At 36.7% G+C, this 24,549-nt stretch overlaps 1 protein-coding gene across 3 annotated transcripts in view; it reads left to right on the plus strand.

The window, feature by feature from the left end:
• The first annotated feature begins 2,798 nt into the window (after positions 1-2,798).
• The window catches only part of tafa1b (TAFA chemokine like family member 1b), a 137,349-nt gene continuing 115,598 nt past the window's right edge, over positions 2,799-24,549 (plus strand). For all 3 annotated transcript variants that reach the window (XR_010810908.1, XR_010810914.1, XM_066698020.1), the window contains exons 1-2: positions 2,799-3,348; positions 6,990-7,125. Coding sequence is in view for 1 of the 3 variants with exons in the window: in XM_066698020.1 (XP_066554117.1) it covers positions 7,002-7,125 (124 nt within the window). In the remaining 2 variants the exon portion in view is untranslated. The remainder of the gene's footprint in view (positions 3,349-6,989; positions 7,126-24,549) is intronic.

Raw genomic sequence — 24,549 nt, forward strand, 5'->3', positions numbered from 1 at the left:
GTAATATAGTTATATAATTATTCACACACACAGCATATTCACACACAAAGCATATATTGTAATATAGTTGTATAATTATTCACACACACACAGCATATTACAATATTAATTTAAGCAACATTGAGACAATTAAAAAGTTGCAACTCTGTATTGCCACAGATGCTAAGTGAGCGAGCATCAAACATTAACTACAGAGATGTCCGGAATATGGTTACAGAGCATATTAAACACTGAGTTTGGATTATTGCTCTCAGAGTGATTCCCCAGCAAAGCATGCTATTGTTTAATAGGGTGCATACATAAAATCTGAGAGCTGCTGGTGGTCTCAATATTCTGATTCATCTTGGCACTAACTATGGCAACAGCTGTTTGGAAAAGGTAGAGCCCCCCAGAGATGAGGAAGAGAAAGAGAGGAAAAAAGTACACCTTTTGAAGTGTGTTTTCTGGAACTGGAGCTATATAGCCTGCATTTGAAATAAATAAATAAATACCCCCCTCCCAAATAAAAAAAACACACAAACAACCAAGCAAACTGTGAAACAATAATTTTCAGAGGGTTAACTATAGAGTGTGAGCTTCAAAAGGCGTACTGTTGTGTGGAACAAGCAATTGGATGCCTCCTACTGAAAGTTGTCCTCAGAGACCCCATATTGGGCTGTGAAGAGAAATGTATTTTGGTAGATACTGGGATCAGCAGCGTAGCCTTAACATTATCTAATTTAGCTGAAAAGATTGGTACAATTTAAAGTTTTATTTGAGAAGGTCTATAACCCATGGTGGCAATATTTATAACCTCGTTTTCTGCAGCTATCATTCCAGGCTTAACAGAGGACAAACAACAACAAAAATACGTATTTCAGGACAAAGCAGAAACACAAAACCCAAAATGAAAAGACAGCTAGAAAAGCACCATCTATTTGAAATCTTGTACATTTCCCGGAAAAAATGCAAATATGAGATTCCGGTTAAACATTAATTACCTTTTGGAGAATAAAGTAATTCAGTGCTTCATTTGACAAACTGACCTAAAGGTTAATTAATTTCAGCCCCCTTAACCCCTTATTTATAATAAATCATAATACCATTTATAAGGATATGAATACTATGCTGAATTATATGGAAAGGAAATTAATGTGATGCCTAACCTGTGGATAACATGAAAAGAGATTTTTTTTTAATAATTGCTTACTCATATTTAAAAACATAAATACCAAGAAAAGGGTCTGAAATTAAAGTCCTAGTGGCCAGTACAAAAATAATTAAATGTCGTCTTTCTAGGTTTCTTATTTTATCATGCATGCCACTTGCTTCTGAAATCTTTCATTAGCCTATTATTGATGTAAGCTTTTTGACAAAACAATTAAGTCCAGCCCATGCATGAAAAAAGCTGCTCCACTGGATAGCATAAATGACTTCATGCGTAGAGAAGTGACTGTTTTGTGGTTGTGACCCTGAGCACAGCATAGCAGGGAGAACAGGGCTTCCCAAAAGTAGTTGTTTGAACACAGTTTTCTGCTAGTTTTCTTTCAGACTGTGCCCTCAGTTTCTGAAGCCATAAATCCACTACTAATTTAGCAAATTGGAAGCATTTATTTGATTTCAGCTCCTTAAAAGCTACAGATTTAATGTCACCTATACCATATTGTAGCTTTAGTTGCAAAACCATTAAGGTCAAATTAGGAGCATGATTAATTCATTTACGGACTCAGTTAGGTAATTAGCGGATCAATTGCAACAAAAACCCAAATCGCACTGATGGCGTAGGTATGGGATTCCCTGATGGATGCTCTTCTAGAACATTTGTTGATAGCCATTGTTTCATTGTACACATTTGAACTGCAGGTACCCAAGCTGCCTTCCTTTTATATGAACATACTGAGAGAATAATAAATATGCTACTGCTACTGGCAGCCGTATATTTTCCACACACATTTGTATTATTGCTCAGAATTCTATAAAGAATGTAAACCTTTATAGTATATTAAATCTTTAAAATCTTCAAGCACACACAACATAAGATAATGTGTTTCTAATTGACAAGGCTGTTCAGAAAAAAAGCACTTTGGGAGCATTCCTGTTATCCAACCCAAAATCCACGCCCCTCCAGCACCCCTGCACCCCTACCCCCCCAGAAAAAATGAAAGCAAAGAAAATCAAGCTACTACATTTGCCTTCATCTTTCATTCAATATAAATATATAAATATATGAGCTCTTAGGTGATCTATATTGCCTTGATGAATAATCATAATTTACTGAATTGCAACACAATGGCACTTGAAATGGATAAATACAGGTGAGACTGTGGAATTGATCTGGATTTGGTGCATCCCCCTTTTCTCCTGCCTTGCTGTACATGAGAAGCAAAAAGACAACGAACAACACCGTGATTTATGCTGGAGTAGTGGCTCCAATCTGTCACCAAAAAATACAGGGAATGTTTGTCTTTTTCTTCAGCTGCATCAAGGAACTTTGCTCAGGAGATATGAAAGCGACACAGTGGAGAGGCATTGCAATAAAGAGGCGTTACTACAAACACTCTTAAGAATAACCAGCGTCTTCTTATCGTGATCACAATGCTCATACAAATATGACACCCTCACGTTACAATCACACCGACTCTGATATAAGTTCCTCTCTCCAAATCTTTGTGAGCGATGAAACAAGGACAGGATGTGTGTATTTCCCCCACCCCCAACTCCCCAACCACTCCCCCCCTCCCCTCCTCCGTCTGCCCCCCTTAATGTGTTATGCATCACTCCTGCTGATTTTGTCGAAGGGTTAATAACTAAGCTTCATTATACAATGTAGTTGCTCTGTAATAGTGGGCAGTCTAGCTTTAAGACATGTGATACCTCTCCAGTAAGGCTGTATTGAAATACACACACTACTTAGTACATTCTAAAGGAGATAGAGCTTGTGCTTAAAGCAGCTTTTCAATGGGAGGAATGAACTGAGGGGAGGCAGATCTGTCATTAAACAGGGATTGATCCTCGTCTTTAAGTAAATGTGAAGCTGCAAATTAACTCAAGATCACTTCAAGGGTCCCCTCCAGTAAAAGGGTGACGCTGTAAGATGATTTAAAGGTGAAATGACAAGGTTTCCACCCCTTAAATCCTGGCTACTTTCTGACAGTGCATCTCAGCCCTGAGATTTCATTCATTCTGCACGCAGGATTGGAGCTGAGCAGAGCAGGGGGACAAAAGAGTTTTTTTCCTAATCCTTGATTGTATAGATTATTTTAGGAATTTATCGGAATCCCTGACGTGGAATGGATGGATTTAAGACAATGTGTTAAATCTTTTGGATGAACACTAATAGGGCTCTTTGCTGCTGGCTGGATTACTCAGGTAAGAGCTTTGTTCTTTGAGATTGGAGCCTTTTAATCTCATTTAGGGTTTAAATCTTTTCTGCTAATAATTGGGAATGTAGTTCAGTTAGCCAGGGTTTAGTTTAAGGAGGCAAAAGGAGCTTTAATCTTTGACCTATCTAATAACCTGGCTGTTATCTCTCGAACAGAAATGTGCATTGTTGAATAGGATGTTGCGGTTAGTTACTATACTGTGCTTGTCTCGAGAGGAAAGAGAAACGATGGGGAAAAGACTGGTTCAAAACTGTCAAAACCATACTTTTAGAGGGATAATGGTACACTTGAGTCTTTCGTGAGGAGGTCAGTTGATTTTCTTTTCTTTTGAGGTAATCTAAGAGAACGTGAAAGTTGCATTCACTCCAGTGAGGGATGTGGGATGGGGGAGTCAGATCTTGTGCTGTGAGAAAGCTTTCTTTTTTGTTTTGTCAGTTTGCCTCTGTAACATTATGTCAGTAAAATAAATAAACCGCATGTTTATTGTCCTAAATACTGTAGTCAGTGTGATTGTTGAGTAACACACATCAATGATAGGCCAGTGGCAGACTTTTAAAGTGTGTTTACTTCATTCTTATCACAAGCTTTGTTATCTCTGGTAGGACAGACTTTTGAAACCTAAGTTATACTCTTCAGTCAACAATATATTTATTAGAAGACCTGACAGTTCAGATAGAGGCACTGACTACACATTATTTAATGCACTATATTTTATACTTTGGGTAAAATATACATGTGAATGTCTATTAACTATATTGGTTTTGAATGAAATTATTGTATCAATGCATAAACATAAAATTGAAGTAAAGCACATGGTCAATAGCAGCATTTTGTACTTCTTAATTTAGAATGTCGATGTACGTTTGGCTTTGGTGTTTTGACTAATAGCTATATAACATTTGTTTTCAGAGGCAAAACATGTATTTACCAAATTATATATTATAATTTTAATGTTCATGTTTCTAAAACAAATAAGGTTCAGTGAAACACATGCATACAGATAAGAACCAAATCTGACTAAACCGAAGCACAATGGCTTTTGCATTGGAGAGACAGCATGTGAGAAATGAGAAAGTCATAAAAATGAACAGACATCATTGCAATTTGTGTAATGAGCAAAGAAAGATAAATCAATGTACTAATTAGATGGCAGAACAAGAACAAAATGGACCATTAAACAGATTTGCAAATTGCAAAACTGACACAAGAGACACACTTGAATTTATAAAGAAAATTATAAAATACAAAATACTGTGCATTTATATGTATGTCTACATTGCATAGGTGACTGCATATGTCAGGTTATACAGCATATAGCATTTCATAACTTAAGAAATAATTTAGCAGTGCTCTCCTGTTCATATTAAAATTTATGAAACTGTACACATGTGGTTGCCAAATTTTAATGGATATCTGGCTTCATACTGAGCTTTTTATTTCACACTTATTGTAGATCGCAAATATTGTATTTTGCCACATAAATAAAATAAAACATAAAAGGGTAATTGGTGACCAGCTAAGTATAGAATGTGCAGAATTAAAAAAAATCGTTGGGGAAGTTTTTGTCATGAAGGCAGTTTGCCAAAGAGAAATGCAAGGTAGTGAAAGAGCTCCTTAGGGAATCATATGCATTTGCAGAAAACTGTAGCATTGAAGGATTTAGTGTTAGAGAGGGGATTACAACGAGCTGTTAATAATTATATGCTTAATTTTAGACTGTGAATATCCATGCATAGGTTCAATGTCAGTTGAGAGTGCAGGGAATTTCCTTTCAAATCCTGCACTATGCTTCTCAAAATGAGAGAGCTTTGTCACAGGGTGATGTTTATAACAAATAATTGACTCCTCATTCAAGATCCATTTTCTTTTTTTCCCTTTGTAAATGTTGCCCCATCATCTTCGGAAGTGTACAGCAAAGAACCAGTAGGAATTATTGATTTTAAACTGCATGGCAGGCTTGTTCTCTCTGGCAAACAATTACTTTGTTTTGAAGTAGCTTTTGCCATTAAAGTTTTATGATTACAGTACAACATAACTCCAAACTGCTCAGCATTACCCAATCCATTTCCTTAAGACTACAAATAAGACAAGCAAAACAGTCCACCGTTGCTTCAACTAACAGTTGTGTTCATTTTAAATCACATCACATGGAATATAGATATCAAAACTGAAACGTAAGGTCTGTAGGTTACAACAGTAGAAGCATGAGTAATGAGGGGTTTCTCTTTAAGTACACTAATTGTATAACACCTGAACTGCAAAACAATGAATGGGTGACCTGTACTAGTAATTCAACTGCTCTAGCCCATAGCTTTGCACAGCAATATCAGCAATGAAGCTGTTCTGAGACATATGCCACATACCCCACAATTGTCAAGGTAGGCTTGTGTTTCTTGCTTCAGTGGGAGACTTTGTGGAGGTTGAGTGGGTAATACATTAATGCAATTTACCCCATCATTGCTACCTTTACAGAAAACAACCTAATTATTTCATTTGAGTCTTGATATGCATTTCATATACTAAATAAGAGCTGCATTGTTAAATAAATAATTGATTTGACAATTGTATGATATCCTTTGCCACTAAGAAATGTGTGTGTGTGTGTGTATATATATATATATATATAAACATGCTGAAAATATTAATATTTTAGCACATTAAGAAAGACTGATTACTCTTTCTTATCCTAGTTGCAAAAAGGCAGTACCTGTCTCTGCAACGGTTTGTGACAATGATTCTGTATTCATTATTAGAGCATCTATTTAACTGCTAATAATATTTACAAGGTTGTTAATAAAACCTTCCTTAATGTAGAGACATGCTTAACCAGGAGCCCTTCACACATGAAATCCACTCTAATTCGTTTTTCAGAAATGAACTTATATCTGTTTAAATACATTTTCTTAAGCAAATCTATAATGTTGAAAAGGTATTGTGTAACCCTGTAAAAGAAGATTGGATTTGGGTGTAAAACAAACTATTATTAAACTCAATTTCTTAGCAGACACCTTTATCCAGGGTGACTTACAATACATCACATTATTTTTACATTTATGCAGCTAGGCATTTTACTGGAGCAATCTAGGTACAGTACCATGCTCAAGGGTACAACAGCAGTGCCCAACACGTGGCATTGAACCCACAACCCACCACACTACTCCACACTTGTGCTTTACTATTGTACTGAACATTAAACTAACTGCATTCTTTACAAAAATATAACGCTAATCTCAGGACTAATTACCTTGTACTGAAATCATGTTTAATGCAGTCATAAGAATTACATTATTCATCAGCAACTGAACTCAAAATGCCAAATGTGCCCGTGGTTGGCTGCGCATGTTTGTCTTTTGCGTCACCCCGTGAAAAACGACTGACCTGCATTGATATCTGTTTCATTCAAAATGCTCCTTTGATTTTGTGAAGAATTGTAATGATTCATTTTAACATAACCTTTCAGGTACCAACTTGATCAGGCTAACCTGAAAGGTCTGGTTTCCTCATTGCACTGCAGGGATTTCAAACCTGCCAGCTACATTAATAATTGGTATCATCTTTAATGTGTATCTTGATATGCTACATATGCATTAGCCTAGATATGTATATATATTTTATTTTATTTTATAGAATTGCCCTGCAATGTCCTGGTTCCTGTGTATGTGGATTAGTGCCAGTGCCATGCTGCTCTGTCAAGCGACTCTTTATGACACCATACAGCAGCACCACCTGCCTCGACCAGGTAGGAACGCCATCCAGATACTAGGTACGTAACTTTTTATTCTTCTGGCTTTTTACTCATTTTACCCATTGTCTTGTGCCCGATTCATTCCTGCCAATGTCGCCTTATCTTCTTTCTCCTTATTGCCCAAAGTCTTTCTCACACATGGATTCCATATACTGTGCCTGGAGCATCATTTCAAGGGGCCTTGTTGAGAATGAGCCGTCACTTCAAGTCGTGCCTCCATTTGACACTTGCTAAGATTGTCTGAAAAATATAACAACATATCTATATAGCTATCTATATCTATATATATAGAGAGAGAGAAAGAGAGAGCGAGAGAGAGATATCACTTTCCCACTGGAGAACTTTCAATATGTTTCCGTGATCCAAAAGAGGACTGGAAAACATGGAAAGCAGGGGAAAAGAGATAGAAACATGCTATAGTTACTACGGTGAGGGATGAAATTGATCGAACCCGAAACCCACACAACAGCCTGTCTCTGAGAGCTCTGGAATGATTCATGGGTGTTAGTGTTACTTTTGTTTAAATGGAAAGTGTATACTCTGTTTTTTGTAATGGAAAAATAATTAACCTGGAATCAGATATAAAGGTAAGTCTAAGGGGAGACAAGTCAGGAAGCTGCTTTGGTTCACTTAATTCGATCAACAGAAGGAAAAGTAAATGATATATACTCATAAACAAAATATATTCCCGAAGCTACCCTACATCGTGGTGATTTAAAATGATTCCAGTGGGAATTGTTTTTGTTATGCAGTCCTATATTTGCTTATCATTATTGTTTTCCATTGTATTCATATAAGTAGACTTGTATATAGTCACCAGATTGCATTATTATAATTACTATTATTATTGTTGTTGTTGTTTGTGTTGTTGTTTTGGAAGTGCTTATTCAAGACCTGAAAATACTGGTCTTCACTGCACAAATTTTCTTTCCCTAAAACTTACAACAAATCAGATGCTACAGCAGGAAACGTACGACTGATGAATCCCATCCCCCCCCCCCCCCCCAACCCCCCCCCAACCCCCCAACCCCCCATAAAGAAAGTGTTTCCTGAAAAGCTCAGTAGATGGCAGCAGTAGGGTTCGTACAGTTCGTACAAGAACGCGGGAAACCATAATTACCGCCACCTGTAACATCTACCATAAATATTTACATTAAGAGAAAAATGATCAGATACGAGTAGTACTCGTACTAAGGCATGCCATGTAATGACAGCAGAAATTTTTTACAGAAAGTTAATTTAACGTCGGTTTGAAACAAATACAAATAACACACACACACACACACACACACACATATATATATATATATATATATATATATATATATATATATATATATATATATATATATTTCAATGCAAAGCGAACACATTGTTTGCTATTCTGAACGGCTCTTAAATGATGTATTATTTGAAGAATCTGAAACCTGAAATCACACAGCTGTAGCATTCGTGGCTCAGACTGATAACCCTTACTGGAATGTGGAAATCATTTCAAAATCAGGGGTCATCGTTGCCTGTCTGATGTTATAAGTCAAACCTTGAAACATGTTGTTCAACTGCACGACCTTTCTGTGGCTGCATGAAAGAGGAGCTGAGGGGAGCACGAGGAGACGGGAGCTCAGGTGCCTCCTGCTCCATTGTCAAATAAAGCCCTATGAGGAGATCTTCAATATTGTCTGTTAGGATATATATTTTTAGTGGTTTTGGGGAAAAACATTTTATTAAGAAAATTAAGAAAATTAAGAAAAAATTACAATGATGATGATAATAATATACATCTATGAAAAGAAACAGAATAATAAGACTTACCCATAGCTGTAGCAATGCTGTGTGATTTCAAGTTACCCTTTAAGTTTTGATATGATCCCAGCTGATTTATTTTCTTTGCACTTTGCACATAACCTAAACAACCCTAATAGATTAGACTGTGCAATGAATGCACAATCTCGTTTATGAAAGCTTTTGGGATCATCTACCTTGATAACACATAAACGTGTCGTTTCCTGTTTAGGGTTATTCAGTTCTCATTGTACATAGATTTTGCAGAGCTCAAACGTGCCTTTGCATGTAGCCTATTCTGATGCCTCATGTTACAGTTGGTTCCTGTGGACATGTATTTTTGCAGTGTTTGAGTTTTTGGTACCGTATTTAAGAAATGTGTTTGGAATAGAGCAGCAAATCTGCAATACCAATACTGTGTCTTCGTTACCACGGATACCCCCGATTTATTCCAAGAGCAGTTAGAGCTTACAAAACAAATATATATGATAACCACCACCTTTACATTTCAACACACTCATATTTTATGTACAGATGCGTATGAAGTCATGTCGTACCTAGGACAAGCAATAATCATGATTATATTGGATGTATCATGTCCTACCACGGGATGGCTGTCCTTGTCATGGTAGCAGCCATTGGTTTTGGAGAGACAACATTTAGAAGGTATATGATTATGCGAAGAATATTTGGAATAACTATAATATAGATAGGTAAAGATTGTGCATATTATAGAATCATTTGAACCATTTTTGTAAGGGTACAGACAGACAAACAACCTGATAGTAACAGATAGTAAATAGGAATTTTACAGAGCTTTGAATGCTCTCGACAACGGCGCAGTATTTATACTCTGCATTCAGAGTGATCACTCAGATCTGTAATTCACAAATTCCTTTCCTATTTAACCTGTTTCATTCAACTGACAGAAATGGAAGATACATGGGACATGGTACCATAGATATCAGTATATTTGACAAACGTTATGCGCATGAAATGGACGTGCATGTTCAAACAAAATGGTAATGGAGATCAGTATTAGGAAAAGCGATAAACTTGAGCTTTAAAGGGAAGTTGTGTTTTGCTAAAGAGAATATATATGTGGATGTGTCAAAACTTGAATAGGAAACAGTATATAGACTTCTTAATGTTCCTTTATAAAGGGAGGGGTGTAAAAAGAGAAGCAGAAAGAAAAAACAATTTTTAAAACTGTGCTCCTAGGCTTTCAAGCTTGGCAGAATTTGGTGCCAAAACTCTACATGAAAGAGAATGCCCTACAGTTAGTGTCTTTTAAATTATGCAAAAGGCCAGCAAAACAAAATCCCACCTCAAGCAGATGGAAAATTAGTCAGGTTATGGGTGAGATATCTTTATTACATTATTGTTAAGAAAAGTTTAACCTTGTTGTTAGTGACACAAAGTAGCACATCTCTAATGTGGAATTCATTAAAGTGGAATACACAATAAAGGATGTACAATAGAAACATGTCATGAGGGAAAAAAGAAGATTGGAAGATTTTTAAGATATATTTCTCAGCACAAGGAGACAAAAAAAGCTAATTCAGCAGTTCTAGATCAGAGAGGCTTTTTTTTTTTTTAAGAACTCTGAAATATTGCCCTAGCACCCGTACTCACCCATGTCTACAAAAGTGAATACAGTATCTGTATCTATCTCTTTGTGTTAAGAAAGCTTACTTCTTGCTAAGATATGCTTTATAAAATATACTTATCCGAATCTCCAGATACAGTGTCAACCTTCTGGAAAAAAAAGCAGACCCACTTGTGTCGATGGTCTTCATTTACACGGTGAAGAGGAGGTGAAGCAGCTCTTCTTTATATGCATAGAAAGCTTTGTATTTTTTTGTGGCACTCCTTTTGTTGTAAAGCACCCATCTGTGGACATAATTTTTCAAAAAAAGATAAAGCTGAAAGCAATTTGAGTCCGTTCCAATTTTGCTAACTGATCTAACCAGAACCATTTTCTCGGAATTGAAATGCTATGATAAATATTTCAATTAAAATTGATTTTATAATATGAGGATCTTCTGTTTCACAGGCCCTTTATTTTGTCTCTCATCTCGCACTGCAAATTGAACGCTTAACCCTAAAATAGCTGTGAACAGACGTATTTTTTTAATTAGGTTATTACATTAGACTATTTTGCATAGTCTTTAAAGATATGTAAGAGAGACAGAGAGAACAAATTCACTCCAAAGCGGCCATTAATAAAATAATATTGATCAAAATAACAAACAAAAAATATAGAAAAGTGAAAATATAGAAGATAAGATATAATTCAGAGCCTTGGAACATTTAGATAAGTTGGAGAAATTGGCTTTTTTATTAAACAAGAGCAGCTCGAATGCTGTGCGCATACTAAATATGAGAAATATGTTAAAAAATGACAAATCTTTTACTCAGGGCTGTGATACAGATTGAGTAAAGGTTTTACAGCTGCTTCATCACCTGCTCTGAAACGGTACAGCTTTCTCCCATGAGCCTCAGCCAGGCAGGTTCCCCGCACCCAGCGCTAGTAAGATTGATGGTGTTCTGATTCCAGGCAGCCAATTCTAGTCTCTCAAGAAATAATCCACTACATTGACAGATGAGTGGAATTTGACATGACGCAAGTCTCATTCAAATCACTCTACACCTGTCTATTCAACTAGTGCCTTTCGAGGAAATGGTGCTGAGATTATCGGATGGTTTCTGCTATCTTAACATGGGGTCAAAACAATCTACAGGAATATCAATATTTAATGTTTTCCTGAATTGCATCCAGATAACAATACGGTGTAGATACTTGAATACAAGCTAGTCTGATTAGTGAATAATGAACATCATCTGTGTAATGCTGTGGACTGCGGATCACTGAAGTCAATTCTCAGCTGCCCTTTTCTTTTCAAGGGAGTAATAAAATTGATTGTATACTGTATCACCATTAAATATAAAGTAATTGTTAATTTATTTATTCATTTCGTTTTTATAGTATCATGAAAGGAAATGCATGTACAAGTTTATTCTGAAGGATGCACATTTGGTGGCTGATTGTACAAGACATCAGGTAAAGCTTTGCAGAATATTGGATCAAATAAATTATACTATCTATACTACAAATAAAATGCTCACGGGATCTTAGTTCTGAATGAAAGTCTTACATTAGTAGTTGTAATAGTAGTTGTAGAAGCAGCAGTGATATTGTCAGCATTGTAGATTTGTGTAAGTTTTGGAAGAAGCAGCAACATAATTTTAGTACCAAAATGATGAATATGAAAATATGAAAATAATTTCCTTCCTTACTTCCATCCCATCGGAGTACTATGGATGCTTTGTTTGGGTTTAAGATGTCGAATCAAATGTATTACTGAGTAAAATTAACTGGGTACACTAAGGTGGCTGTATGCGTGTCCGACAGTGAGGCATTCGTTACGTCGAAAGTTTTGCAGTTGTTGAATAGGTTGGAGTATTAGAGTGGACAGGCCATGATTTGCGCTGTTAGATAGGTGCTGGTGATAGTTCATTGATCTCCCTGATTGAGGCCATTGACTGAGGATTAAGACCCAGTGAATAATTGTCCTGCAGAGAATTGAGATTACCAGCGCACGCGATCAGTCTGAACGCTTAGTCGACCATATTATAAACACAAAATGCTGAAACTCAAAGAAAGTATATATCCACATTTAAATTAAAACAGTTAATTTCATTGGTGTTTTCTGTCTTCTTGCAAAAGACAAACAATGATGGTAATAGCCCAAGTGATCATTAATTATACTGGTAGAGGTTTTCCAACAAGAGTTTATTCATAGTTGAATGTGCCGGTAACACTAGCATTATTACAATGTATTTAATGTGTGAAAAGTGGGCCATGCCCGGTTTAGCTTCAAAGATAGCCTCCTGGTGGGCATCCTTACCAGACAATTCTGTACTCATAATTTTTACATTTTACAATTTAAGTACATTGTAATAATACATAATTGCACTGTTATAATGAGTAACTCCATGTACCTACTATGTAACTACACTGTAACTGAGAGACACTGTAAAGTGTTACCAATATGCCCATGTAAGAGTGAAACAAAACAAGCAGACCAACAAACAAAGTATAGTTAACTGTGTTTAATATTTTCATTAAATTATATAATTGTAATAATATTTTGCCTATCTTCAGTCACTGTATCATGACTATATTCTTGTCGGACAAATCACTGCATAATTCGTGTACAGCATACTTAGAACAAAATAAGAGGACCATTATTTCATTGAGCTACTAACTGTAGGTGATTACAAAATAATACAGATAGGATTTGGCACTAGGCTATGCCTGCCAGGAACAAGTCTGTCTTCTCTTGTAAATCGTTTGTGCATTGGTATCATAGCTTAACCGTTTTTTCTGAGCACTTTAGTGTTGCTATCCGTGGTGCTGATAGCTGCCTACAACACAAAGTGGGGCCAACAGTGCAGGGAGGGTTGTCTAAAGCAATGACATGTACACAGCTCATTGGCTTCAACACTGGACAATGGCTTAATGTAAAAAGGGCACAGCTGTAGTTCATATCTGCAGCATCAATCTGCATAGAATAATAATAATAAAACATAAATTAAAAAACATGCTAACCAGCTATTTGAACAGTTGATGTCTTTTAGGTGTGTTTGGGAAAGATAGCAAATGGTTTTGACAGTACATAGGGAGAGTTTAATCAGAAGCTGAACAGAATTTCTGCACTCTTTCAAAATCGAGGACTGGGCAGGTTTTGCTTGGCTGGATCACTCGGGTAGTCTGTGCAGCAGTTGTGCAGAATTCAATATGAAATGCAGTGTGTTGTATCACAAGTTTCTAGCTCATCATTTATTTAGATTTTTGTCTGCTTCTTTAGATAAGATACTGTGTGGTATTTGCAATTCTGTCTTGCTAGATACTCCAGCAGAGTTGCAGAGCAATATGCCTTCTGCAACATAAACATACATATTAAACTGTAGTTCAATAAGACTCGTCTGAAATAGTACATACTGCATAGAAAATACAATATCATGTGAAAAAATAAAAACGCATGGAAAATTAAACATAGTATTCTGCATTGAAACCAACCACACAGTTCCTATAAATCAGACTAATTTAAAACCCATTTTAATTGTTGGAACTAATTATAACAGGAACTAGTGGTTCAAACCAAATTAAATTAGATTATGCTCACTTGAATTAATGGAAACAAATCAGACTTTAGCTAATTGGATAAAACAGTTTATCATGTTGGCAGAGCTATTTTAGAGGCACTTATTGTTCAGAAATATTTCAAAATATATTCAGACATAAGCCATTAACAAATGAAAAGGATGGTTGACTTAAGATAAGACTCTATTGACTATTTGGATGAGATGACTGTTTTAAACAATGTACAGTACTTTTTTTGAATGGCTAAAATGGGTTCCAGTTTTTCAATTACAATTAACATACTCCCTAACAAGCTGGCTGCATTTTGGTAATTAAAAACAAACAAATACATCGGTTTGCAGTTAATTTATAACTGTTCCATGTTTCAAAAGCAATATTTAAACTATGAACACTAGAAGCTAGGTATGTAGTTTATATAAATCATATAAAGAAAGCAATTCATCTTGGAGGAAAAGAAAAACAAAAGGAAAAACCTCATTTGCCCTTTGAGCTAATCAAAGCAACCTTTTTAAACTGTACAATAAAGTGATGATCATTTCTGTGCTGTACACGATCTTCTCACACATTTCGATCTCCTCATCTCTATCTGGCATTCAGACAATTTGTCATGGATCAGATGAAACAATTTGTCATGGATTAATGCACTTAAATGTCTCTGTGATAGTAGAAGCAATCATTGGAAAAGCTGAAGAATCCTATTACAGTACTATTTATGGCTTAGATGTGTACTAAATATACTTTATACATTTTTCTCAAAGCACAGATATGCTGAGTTATACAAAATGCTTCTGGACTCTGGTTTAAATAATGTATCTATACATTTCAGAAAATTTGACTGCAGTTCATGCACGGCATGTTATATCTATTTATCTGTCTAGGTATCTCTATATATATATATATATATATATATATATATATATATATATATATATATATATACACTCACCTAAAGGATTATTAGGAACACCATACTAATACTGTGTTTGACCCCCTGTCGCCTTCAGAACTGCCTTAATTCTACGTGGCATTGATTCAACAAGGTGCTGAAAGCATTCTTTAGAAATGTTGGCCCATATTGATAGGATAGCATCTTGCAGTTGATGGAGATTTGTGGGATGCACATCCAGGGCACGAAGCTCCCGTTCCACCACATCCCAAAGATGCTCTATTGGGTAGAGATCTGGTGACTGTGGGGGCCAGTTTAGTACAGTGAACTCATTGTCATGTTCAAGAAACCAATTTGAAATGATTCGACCTTTGTGACATGGTGCATTATCCTGCTGGAAGTAGCCATCAGAGGATGGGTACATGGTGGTCATAAAGGGATGGACATGGTCAGAAACAATGCTCAGGTAGGCCGTGGCATTTAAACGATGCCCAATTGGCACTAAGGGGCCTAAAGTGTGCCAAGAAAACATCCCCCACACCATTACACCACCACCACCAGCCTGCACAGTGGTAACAAGGCATGATGGATCCATGTTCTCATTCTGTTTACGCCAAATTCTGACTCTACCATCTGAATGTCTCAATAGAAATCGAGACTCATCAGACCAGGCAACATTTTTCCAGTCTTCAACTGTCCAATTTTGGTGAGCTTGTGCAAATTGTAGCCTCTTTTTCCTATTTGTAGTGGAGATGAGTGGTACCCGGTGGGGTCTTCTGCTGTTGTAGCCCATCCGCCTCAAGGTTGTACGTGTTGTGGCTTCACAAATGCTTTGCTGCATACCTCGGTTGTAACGAGTGGTTATTTCAGTCAAATTTGCTCTTCTATCAGCTTGAATCAGTCGGCCCATTCTCCTCTGACCTCTAGCATCAACAAGGCATTTTCGCCCACAGGACTGCCGCATACTGGATGTTTTTCCCTTTTCACACCATTCTTTGTAAACCCTAGAAATGGTTGTGCGTGAAAATCCCAGTAACTGAGCAGATTGTGAAATACTCAGACCGGCCCGTCTGGCACAAACAACCATGCCACGCTAAAAATTGCTTAAATCACCTTTCTTTCCCATTCAGACATTCAGTTTGGAGTTCAGGAGATTGTCTTGACCAGGACCACACCCCTAAATGCATTGAAGCAACTGCCATGTGATTGGTTGGTTAGATAATTGCATTAATGAGAAATTGAACAGGTGTTCCTAATAATCCTTTAGGTGAGTGTATATAAATATATATATATATATATATATATATATATATATAGATAGATAGATAGATAGATAGATAGATAGATGTGGAAGCTAATGTGGAAGCTAATGCATATATATATATATATATATATATATATATATATATATATATATACACTCACCTAAAGGATTATTAGGAACACCTGTTCAATTTCTCATGAATGCAATTATCTAACCAACCAATCACATGGCAGTTGCTTCAATGCATTTAGGGGTGTGGTCCTGGTCAAGACAATCTCCTGAACTCCAAACTGAATGTCTGAATGGGAAAGAAAGGTGATTTAAGCAATTTTGAGCGTGGCATGGTTGTTGGTGCCAGACGGGCCGGTCTGGGTATTTCACAATCTGCTCAGTTACTGGGATTTTCACGCACAACCATTTCTAGGGTTTACAAAGAATGGTGTGAAAAGGGAAAAACATCCAGTATGCAGCAGTCCTGTGGGCGAAAATGCCTTGTTGATGCTAGAGGTCAGAGGAGAATGGGCCGACTGATTCAAGCTGATAGAAAAGCAACTTTGACTGAAATAACCACTCGTTACAACCGAGGTATGCAGCAAAGCATTTGTGAAGCCACAACACGTACAACCTTGAGGCGGATGGGCTACAACAGCAGAAGACCCCACCGGGTACCACTCATCTCCACTACAAATAGGAAAAAGAGGCTACAATTTGCACAAGCTCACCAAAATTGGACAGTTGAAGACTGTAAAAATGTTGCCTGGTCTGATGAGTCTCGATTTCTGTTGAGACATTCAGATGGTAGAGTCAGAATTTGGCGTAAACAGAATGAGAACATGGATCCATCATGCCTTGTTACCACTGTGCAGGCTGGTGGTGGTGGTGTAATGGTGTGGGGGATGTTTTCTTGGCACACTTTAGGCCCCTTAGTGCCAATTGGGCATTGTTTAAATGCCACGGCCTACCTGAGCATTGTTTCTGACCATGTCCATCCCTTTATGACCACCACGTACCCATCCTCTGATGGCTACTTCCAGCAGGATAATGCACCATGTCACAGAGGTCGAATCATTTCAAATTGGTTTCTTGAACATGACAATGAGTTCACTGTACTAAACTGGCCCCCACAGTCACCAGATCTCAACCCAATAGAGCATCTTTGGGATGTGGTGGAACGGGAGCTTTGTGCCCTGGATGTGCATCCCACAAATCTCCATCAACTGCAAGATGCTATCCTATCAATATGGGCCAACATTTCTAAAGAATGCTTTCAGCACCTTGTTGAATCAATGCCACGTAGAATTAAGGCAGTTCTGAAGGCGAAAGGGGGTCAAACACAGTATTAGTATGGTGTTCCTAATAATCCTTTAGGTGAGTGTATATATATATATATATATATATATATTATATATATATATATATATATGCATTAGCTTCCACATGTATTCAGAGCCTTGATGAAGTGTATCAAGTTAATTAGGCAAGAAAATACAGGTGCTCAGTATTGCTTGGTACACATACATAAAAAGTAAATAATTGTATGAATTTCAATGTTGTATCAATGGCATATTTATTTAAATGAGCGTGAGACCGTGTGGGTTTGGACACTGCATCTGCGTTCTCAGGCAGGGTTTAGGAAACACTAAGACGGGTGTACAGTGCAAAAGACGTGCTATATTCACAGTGGACTAGTGAGAAAAACAAATGGACATACAGAAAACAATTACAAAACCCTATCTCCTCTCAAGCCTAAGTTAACTCATAAACAGGTCCTAATAATAAAGACAAAATGCAAACAAGCCAAATCAAAATCCATCTCAAAGTCCCAGTTCAGTAGCAAAGTCCATTATCGTACACACTCTTCTCTCCCTCTCGCTCGCTCTGTCGCTTCCTGATTCATCACGGGGGGGAGCCAGTCACAGAGGAAACAGCAGGTCAGGTTTTCCCCCCAGTAAGGTGTGGGGCAGTTTGGGGTGATCTCTCACATATATACAAATAGACACATATCAGCAGCATCAGCCTTTATTAATCCTTTGCTGGATGAAGCCCTCCCTAAGCAGTTTACACTTGCATAGATCCACAGCTTCTCTTTTCCATGCTAAGTTTATGATTTCATCTTCCCATCTTATATATGGTTGACTGCTAGGTCCTTTTTCATCTCTTGGTATCCATTCAATAGCTTCCTGTTCCTATGTAGATCTAGAAGATGACATGGAAAAGAGAAGCTGTAGATCGAAGCAAATGAAAACACCTTCAGCCAGGAGTCGATCAATATAGACTGGTATATTTGGTGCAATAAAAGAGAGGCTTATGTCCATAAGAGCATCACTCCCACTGTGAAGCATGGAGGCGGATCTGTTTTGCTTCAGGGCTGTCTTATTAACCTTTGGTCTGGGTGCCCTTGTTAGAATTAAGAATTAACACTGGGATTCTGAAACATAGGGGGATAATTTAGCCAGCATTTCAATCTTGGTCACAAATGTACATTCAGTTTAATAACAATCAAAGGCATACATCAAAGTCTAAGTGAAATGGTTAAGGCAGCACAAAATCAACCTGCTTGACTGACCATCATAATCTCTACACTGCAGTCCAATAGAAAAAGTGTCTGTGTATGCACCAAACTTCATCAGATGATAATGAACCTATTAAAAGGCTAAAGAAAACACCTCCTTGTGTTATCAAAGACAAATGAAGATTCATTACAATCTGAGTGCTGGGTATGTATAAAGTTGGACACATGTTCAGAAAGAGATATGCTATTGATACATACAATTGTGATGTTTCATTCTTTACTCTACATTTTCTGTTATTGAAAAATATTGAGTGCCTTTTCATGCTAAATTAACTTTTAGTCATAAATAATCAGTGGTCTGAATACAACTATGTATTAATATATAAAGAGAGAGGTGAAACATGATATTAAATTGACAGAAGTACATAATATGTCCTAAAGGAAATGTTATGAGGATTAAAACATTTCTAACAGTTCTAATCTTCTCACACTTACATCAGCCTCAGCTTTAAATATCAGAACTGGGTTTTAATTTTTCGATGCTTAATGTTGATCCTTTTTCTACAAGTCCAATTAATCAGATTCTAAGCATATCTAACATTTGCATGGCAGAGCTTTCCAATACAGTTTCTACATGTTAATATCTTGTCTCTAATCTTTCTTCTTCTTCTTCTTCTTCTTCTTCTTCTTCTTCTTCAAAATACTACTCTTAATACTAATTTGGATAGATTATTACTTATTATTTGTGCTAAATACCAAATACTATATGTGATTTCAAACACCTGAAATAAAACTCAATTCTTAGACAGCAGTGTGTTTATTAAAAACATTTCTCAGGTTTCTTCATTTGACTAAGGGGTTTTCAAGGCCCAGATCACAGCCTTATTCACGATTTTCCAGCTCACAAAGCAATACTTTCTATAGGCTACACATATTTTAAAAATAGCTGAATACTTAATTGTAAAGGCAAGCAATATATTACCTCATAATTAGTCATCCATGGATATAGATGACTCATAGCATGTTTCTATATTTTCAAGCGATATAATCACAATCAATAGGTCATTTATACTCATGTTCTAAAACCTTTTCCTGTCTAATCAATGCAATGTATACAGCAGCAACGTGTATGCACTGGTGTAGAAACTGAAATGTTTCTGAAACAGGGACTATATTAATATCAATACAAAACCATTTGTAAGATCAAAAATAAACAGAAAGAATTATGTTGGCACATTTATTTTCAGATTGTGCGTCATTTAAGACCTTTTAATGTACTAATTAAGATTATTCTTTAGAATAATAGGAACGTTTAGGATAGAACACAGTTTTATCACCACAACAAAGCCAATAAATTGTTTTCAAATTGAGTCTTTCAACACAGTAATTGAATCGGAAAGGATGAAGTGAGCTAGCTGATTGTTAAACTTAAGTTGAAGGCAAGTTAAACTGCAAGTTGGATGCATCTTCACTGTCATTCAATCTATTAAATTGTTCAATTTTTCTGAGTACTGTGATAGGTATATATATATATATCACTTATGGCTCTGAAACCTGGTCACTAAATGCAGAAATTTTACAAAAACACACAAAGAAGCGTGGAAAGACATATGCTTGAAATCACAAGAAGAGATAGAAAAATAAATTAATGGATCCAAGAACAAACAAATGAATGTGACATCATTGAAAGAGTGAAAATGTTAAAATGGCAATTGGCCGGACACATTACAAGAAGAACAGACCAAAGGCTGACAAAGGAAGCTATTGAATGGATCCCAAGAGATGAAAGACCTAGAAGACCACATAAAAGATGCGAAGATGAAATAATAAACTTTGCAGGTGTGACATGGAAAAGAGAAGTTATAGATCGAAGCAAGTGGAAACATCTTGTGGAGGCCTTCATCCAGGAGTGGATCAATAGAGGCTGATGATGATGATACAGTGAGGGAAAAAAGTATTTGATCCCCTGCTGATTTTGTATGTTTGCCCACTGACAAAGAAATGATCAGTCTATAATTTTAATGGTAGGTGTATTTTAACAGTGAGAGACAGAATAACAAAAAAAAAAAAAAAAAACGCATTTCAAAAAAGTTATAAATTGATTTGCATGTTAATGAGGGAAATAAGTATTTGACCCCTTCGACTTAGTACTTGGTGGCAAAACCCTTGTTGGCAATCACAGAGGTCAGACGTTTCTTGTAGTTGGCCACCAGGTTTGCACACATCTCAGGAGGGATTTTTGTCCCACTCCTCTTTGCAGATCCTCTCCAAGTCATTAAGGTTTCGAGGCTGACGTTTGGCAACTCAAACCTTCAGCTCCCTCCACAGATTTTCTATGGGATTAAGGTCTGGAGACTGGATAGGCCACTCCAGGACCTTAATGTGCTTCTTCTTGAGCCACTCCTTTGTTGCCTTGACTGTGTGTTTTGGGTCATTGTCATGCTGGAATCCCCATCCACGACCCATTTTCAATGCCCTGGCTGAGGAAAGGAGGTTCTCACCCAAGATTTGACGGTACATGGCCCCGTCCATCGTCCCTTTCATGCAGTGCAGTTGTCCTGTCCCCTTAGCAGAAAAACACCCCCAAAGCATAATGTTTCCACCTCCATGTTTGACGGTGGGGATGGTGTTCTTGGGGTCATTCCTCCTCCTCCAAACACGGCGAGTTGAGTTGATGCCAAAGAACACACCACTACTTACAGACATGCTTCTGGCAATTTATGCTATTGAATCAGAGAGTAAGTGGTATATGATGGCTTATATGATTTACAGCTTTAGCCTCAAACAAGATAGCACTTTACACAATATGCAGGGTGTGGAAGAAAGACAACACATTGTTTGTCATGAGTAGAAATCTGCAGAAAACATCTTGAATCTCTATGTTATTAACCTGGTTGAAGAATGCTATTGCATTATGTAAATATTTCAGGTATAGTTCAAAGCTTGTATTTTGCATCTCTGCCAATTACCAGCCATAACGCCCATACACTGATTAAATCAAATTTAACTGTAACCTTCTTTCTGGATATCAAAGCAATTTGTATTTGACATAAAACATACATTTTTCTATTTTTAAAGCTAACTGTGCAAAAGACCTTTACACCAGAGAAATATAAAATCTACGTTTTAATCTTAAAGACGACATGATAATCAGTTCATAAGCATGTAACATAAGAACATAAGAACATAAAAAAGTTTACAAACGAGATGAGGCCATTCGACCCATCATGCTCGTTTGGTATCCATTAATAATTAAGTGATCCAAGGATCCTATCCAGTCTATTTTTAAATGTTCCCAAATTTTCAACTTCAATCACGTCGCTGTGGAGTTTGTTCCAGATTGTGACTACTCTCTGTGTGAAGAAGTGTCTCCTGTTTTCCATCTTGAATGTGCCTTGAAGCCCAATTTTCATTTGTGTCCCTGGGTGCGTGTGTCCCTGCTGATCTGGAAAAGCTCCTCTGGTTTGATGTGGTCGATGCCTTTCATGATTTTGAAGACTTGGATCAAGTCCCCACGTAGTCTCCTCTGTTCCAGGGTGAAAAGGTTCAGTTCCCTCAGTCTCTCAGTAGGACTTTCCCTTCAGACCTGGAATAAGTCTGGTTGCTCTCCTCTGAACTGCCTCTAGAGCAGCGATATCTTTCTTGAAGTGTGGAGCCAAGAACTGTACACAGTATCCAGATGAGCTCTAACTAGTGCATTGTACAGTCTGAACATTACTGCCCTTGTTCTCAATTCTATACTTTTGACAATATACCCTGACATCCTGTTTGCCTTTTTTATTGCTTCCCCACATTGTTTGGATGGAGAAAGTGAGGAGTCCACATAGACTCCTAGGTCTTTCTCATGTCTTACTTCTTCCAGTTCTACTCCTCCCATAGTGTAATTATAGTGGACATTTTGTTACCTGCATGTAATACCTTGCACTTGTCCACATTGAATTTCATCTGCCAGGTGTCGCCCACAACTGAATGTTATCTAAGTCCCTTTGAATAACCTGTGCTGCCGAGATTGTATCTGCTGAGCCACCTATTTTAGTATCATCTGCAAATTTGACAAGTTTGTTACTATCCCAGAGTCCAGATCATTAATATAGATTAGAATGAACATGAGTGAACTTGATCTATTTACAGAAACGGGTTCAAATCAAAGCTTACTGTACCATTTAAAAAGCAGTATAGCAGCTGGCTCTTCCTCACGTAAAACCACTTAAAACAAGTTCAAAGTATCAGAATGAAAACAAGAAAAATCATGAAACAAATAAAGCTATTGTTTTAAACTTGCAAAATGAGCCCAGCCAACTACATATTAATGACTGCATGTTTATTTAATTTTTTTATAAAGATACGAATCAAATCAATACCAAGCAAAAAACAATTAACAAGTGCTCACCAAGCACAAGGAATATGATGTCTTATTTTTTATGTTTTTTATGATGTTTTTATTCCTTGGGGAAATTCTGTTGTATGCTTGTTATCATTGCTGTTCACTTCACCCACAATGCCCCAATGAACTCTGAAGGGTGTGTCAAGGTTAAAGACAGATGACTCACAGTAACACACATGGAAATGTAGTACTCAATGTAATGAGTCAACTGAAAAGTACAAAGAACCAAAATAATAATAATAATAATAATAATCTTATATTGATAATGATATATGTGCTTTACTTGATACTGACATTTCTTCGTATTTAGATTCTTTACTGCAGGAACTCATCAGTGGAGACTTTTACATGTATTTTGCAAATACTTGGTTTCAAGCTTTACAGTGCATGTTATGTAATTCAAAAATGTTTAGAAAATCAGTGCCCATATATGATATTAACACTTCCATCCTCAGCAGTTGTCATTATTAGCTTATGATTGACCTTGGCTTTTGATCTTTTTCTTTGCCTGTTGCTCAGGTCTTCAGGATTTCATTGTAAATTACTGTATCAGACATTGTTTAGTTAAACAATTTACTAAACAGATTCTCCCCTGATGGACTCATAAACGTGTTAAGTCATTCTATGTTTCAGACATATCCTGGGATTTGATAATGAGATTGACCTCTGACCTTATTTTTCCAATTATATAATTATTTCTGCACCAAGCTCCTTTCAGCTTCATTGTTTATTGAAATAGTTTGAAAAGATTCTAGTTTTCTCCGGATGTGAAAGAGCCATTCCCTTTTTTACTTTTACTGAAAGTAAATTTGAAGTGTTTCCGAAAGAGGTGGATAAGTCCTTTAAAATGCATATGAGATTACTGTGCTGTTGCAGTGTTTTCAGCTGTTACAAGCATTAGGCACAATCTATTGTTCTGGTTTGCAGCTTGTGTTCAGATTTCTCTAGTGAGGTAATTAGAATTTTACACAGATTTTAGACAGAGCAGAGTAACATATTGCTGGCTCGGTTTTTCTAACTTCCAAGTAAATTAGAAACGTCATATATAATACAAATAGTTTCAGGCTCTTGGGGTTACATTGAAAGGTTGTAACAATTTATAATAATATGAAAGTTCTTGTCAGGTAAATACCAGAGTAGAGTTAAAAGTAGGGGGGGACACTCAATAACAATCTGAGCTTCACTAAAGCTGTGAAAAAAAGGTAAAATTCCTGACAAGGATTGATTTATTTATTAGTTTTTTTACTTTTTATCAGAATCTGCATAATGTAGTTTGGCTCACTGTCAGAAAACTTGGCAATAAGACAATTGCACCCCACAGCATGCTGTCCTTGGTGATATATCTTTTGCCAGTTGAGGTTGGTTTAACTTTGATCAAGGATTGGCCTGCATAGAATCCTCTACAGATCTTTACTGAACCCATACATACATAAACAATAATAAT

This window comes from Amia ocellicauda, chromosome 3 (genome assembly GCF_036373705.1).
Source record: "Amia ocellicauda isolate fAmiCal2 chromosome 3, fAmiCal2.hap1, whole genome shotgun sequence".
Lineage (NCBI taxonomy): Eukaryota > Metazoa > Chordata > Actinopteri > Amiiformes > Amiidae > Amia > Amia ocellicauda.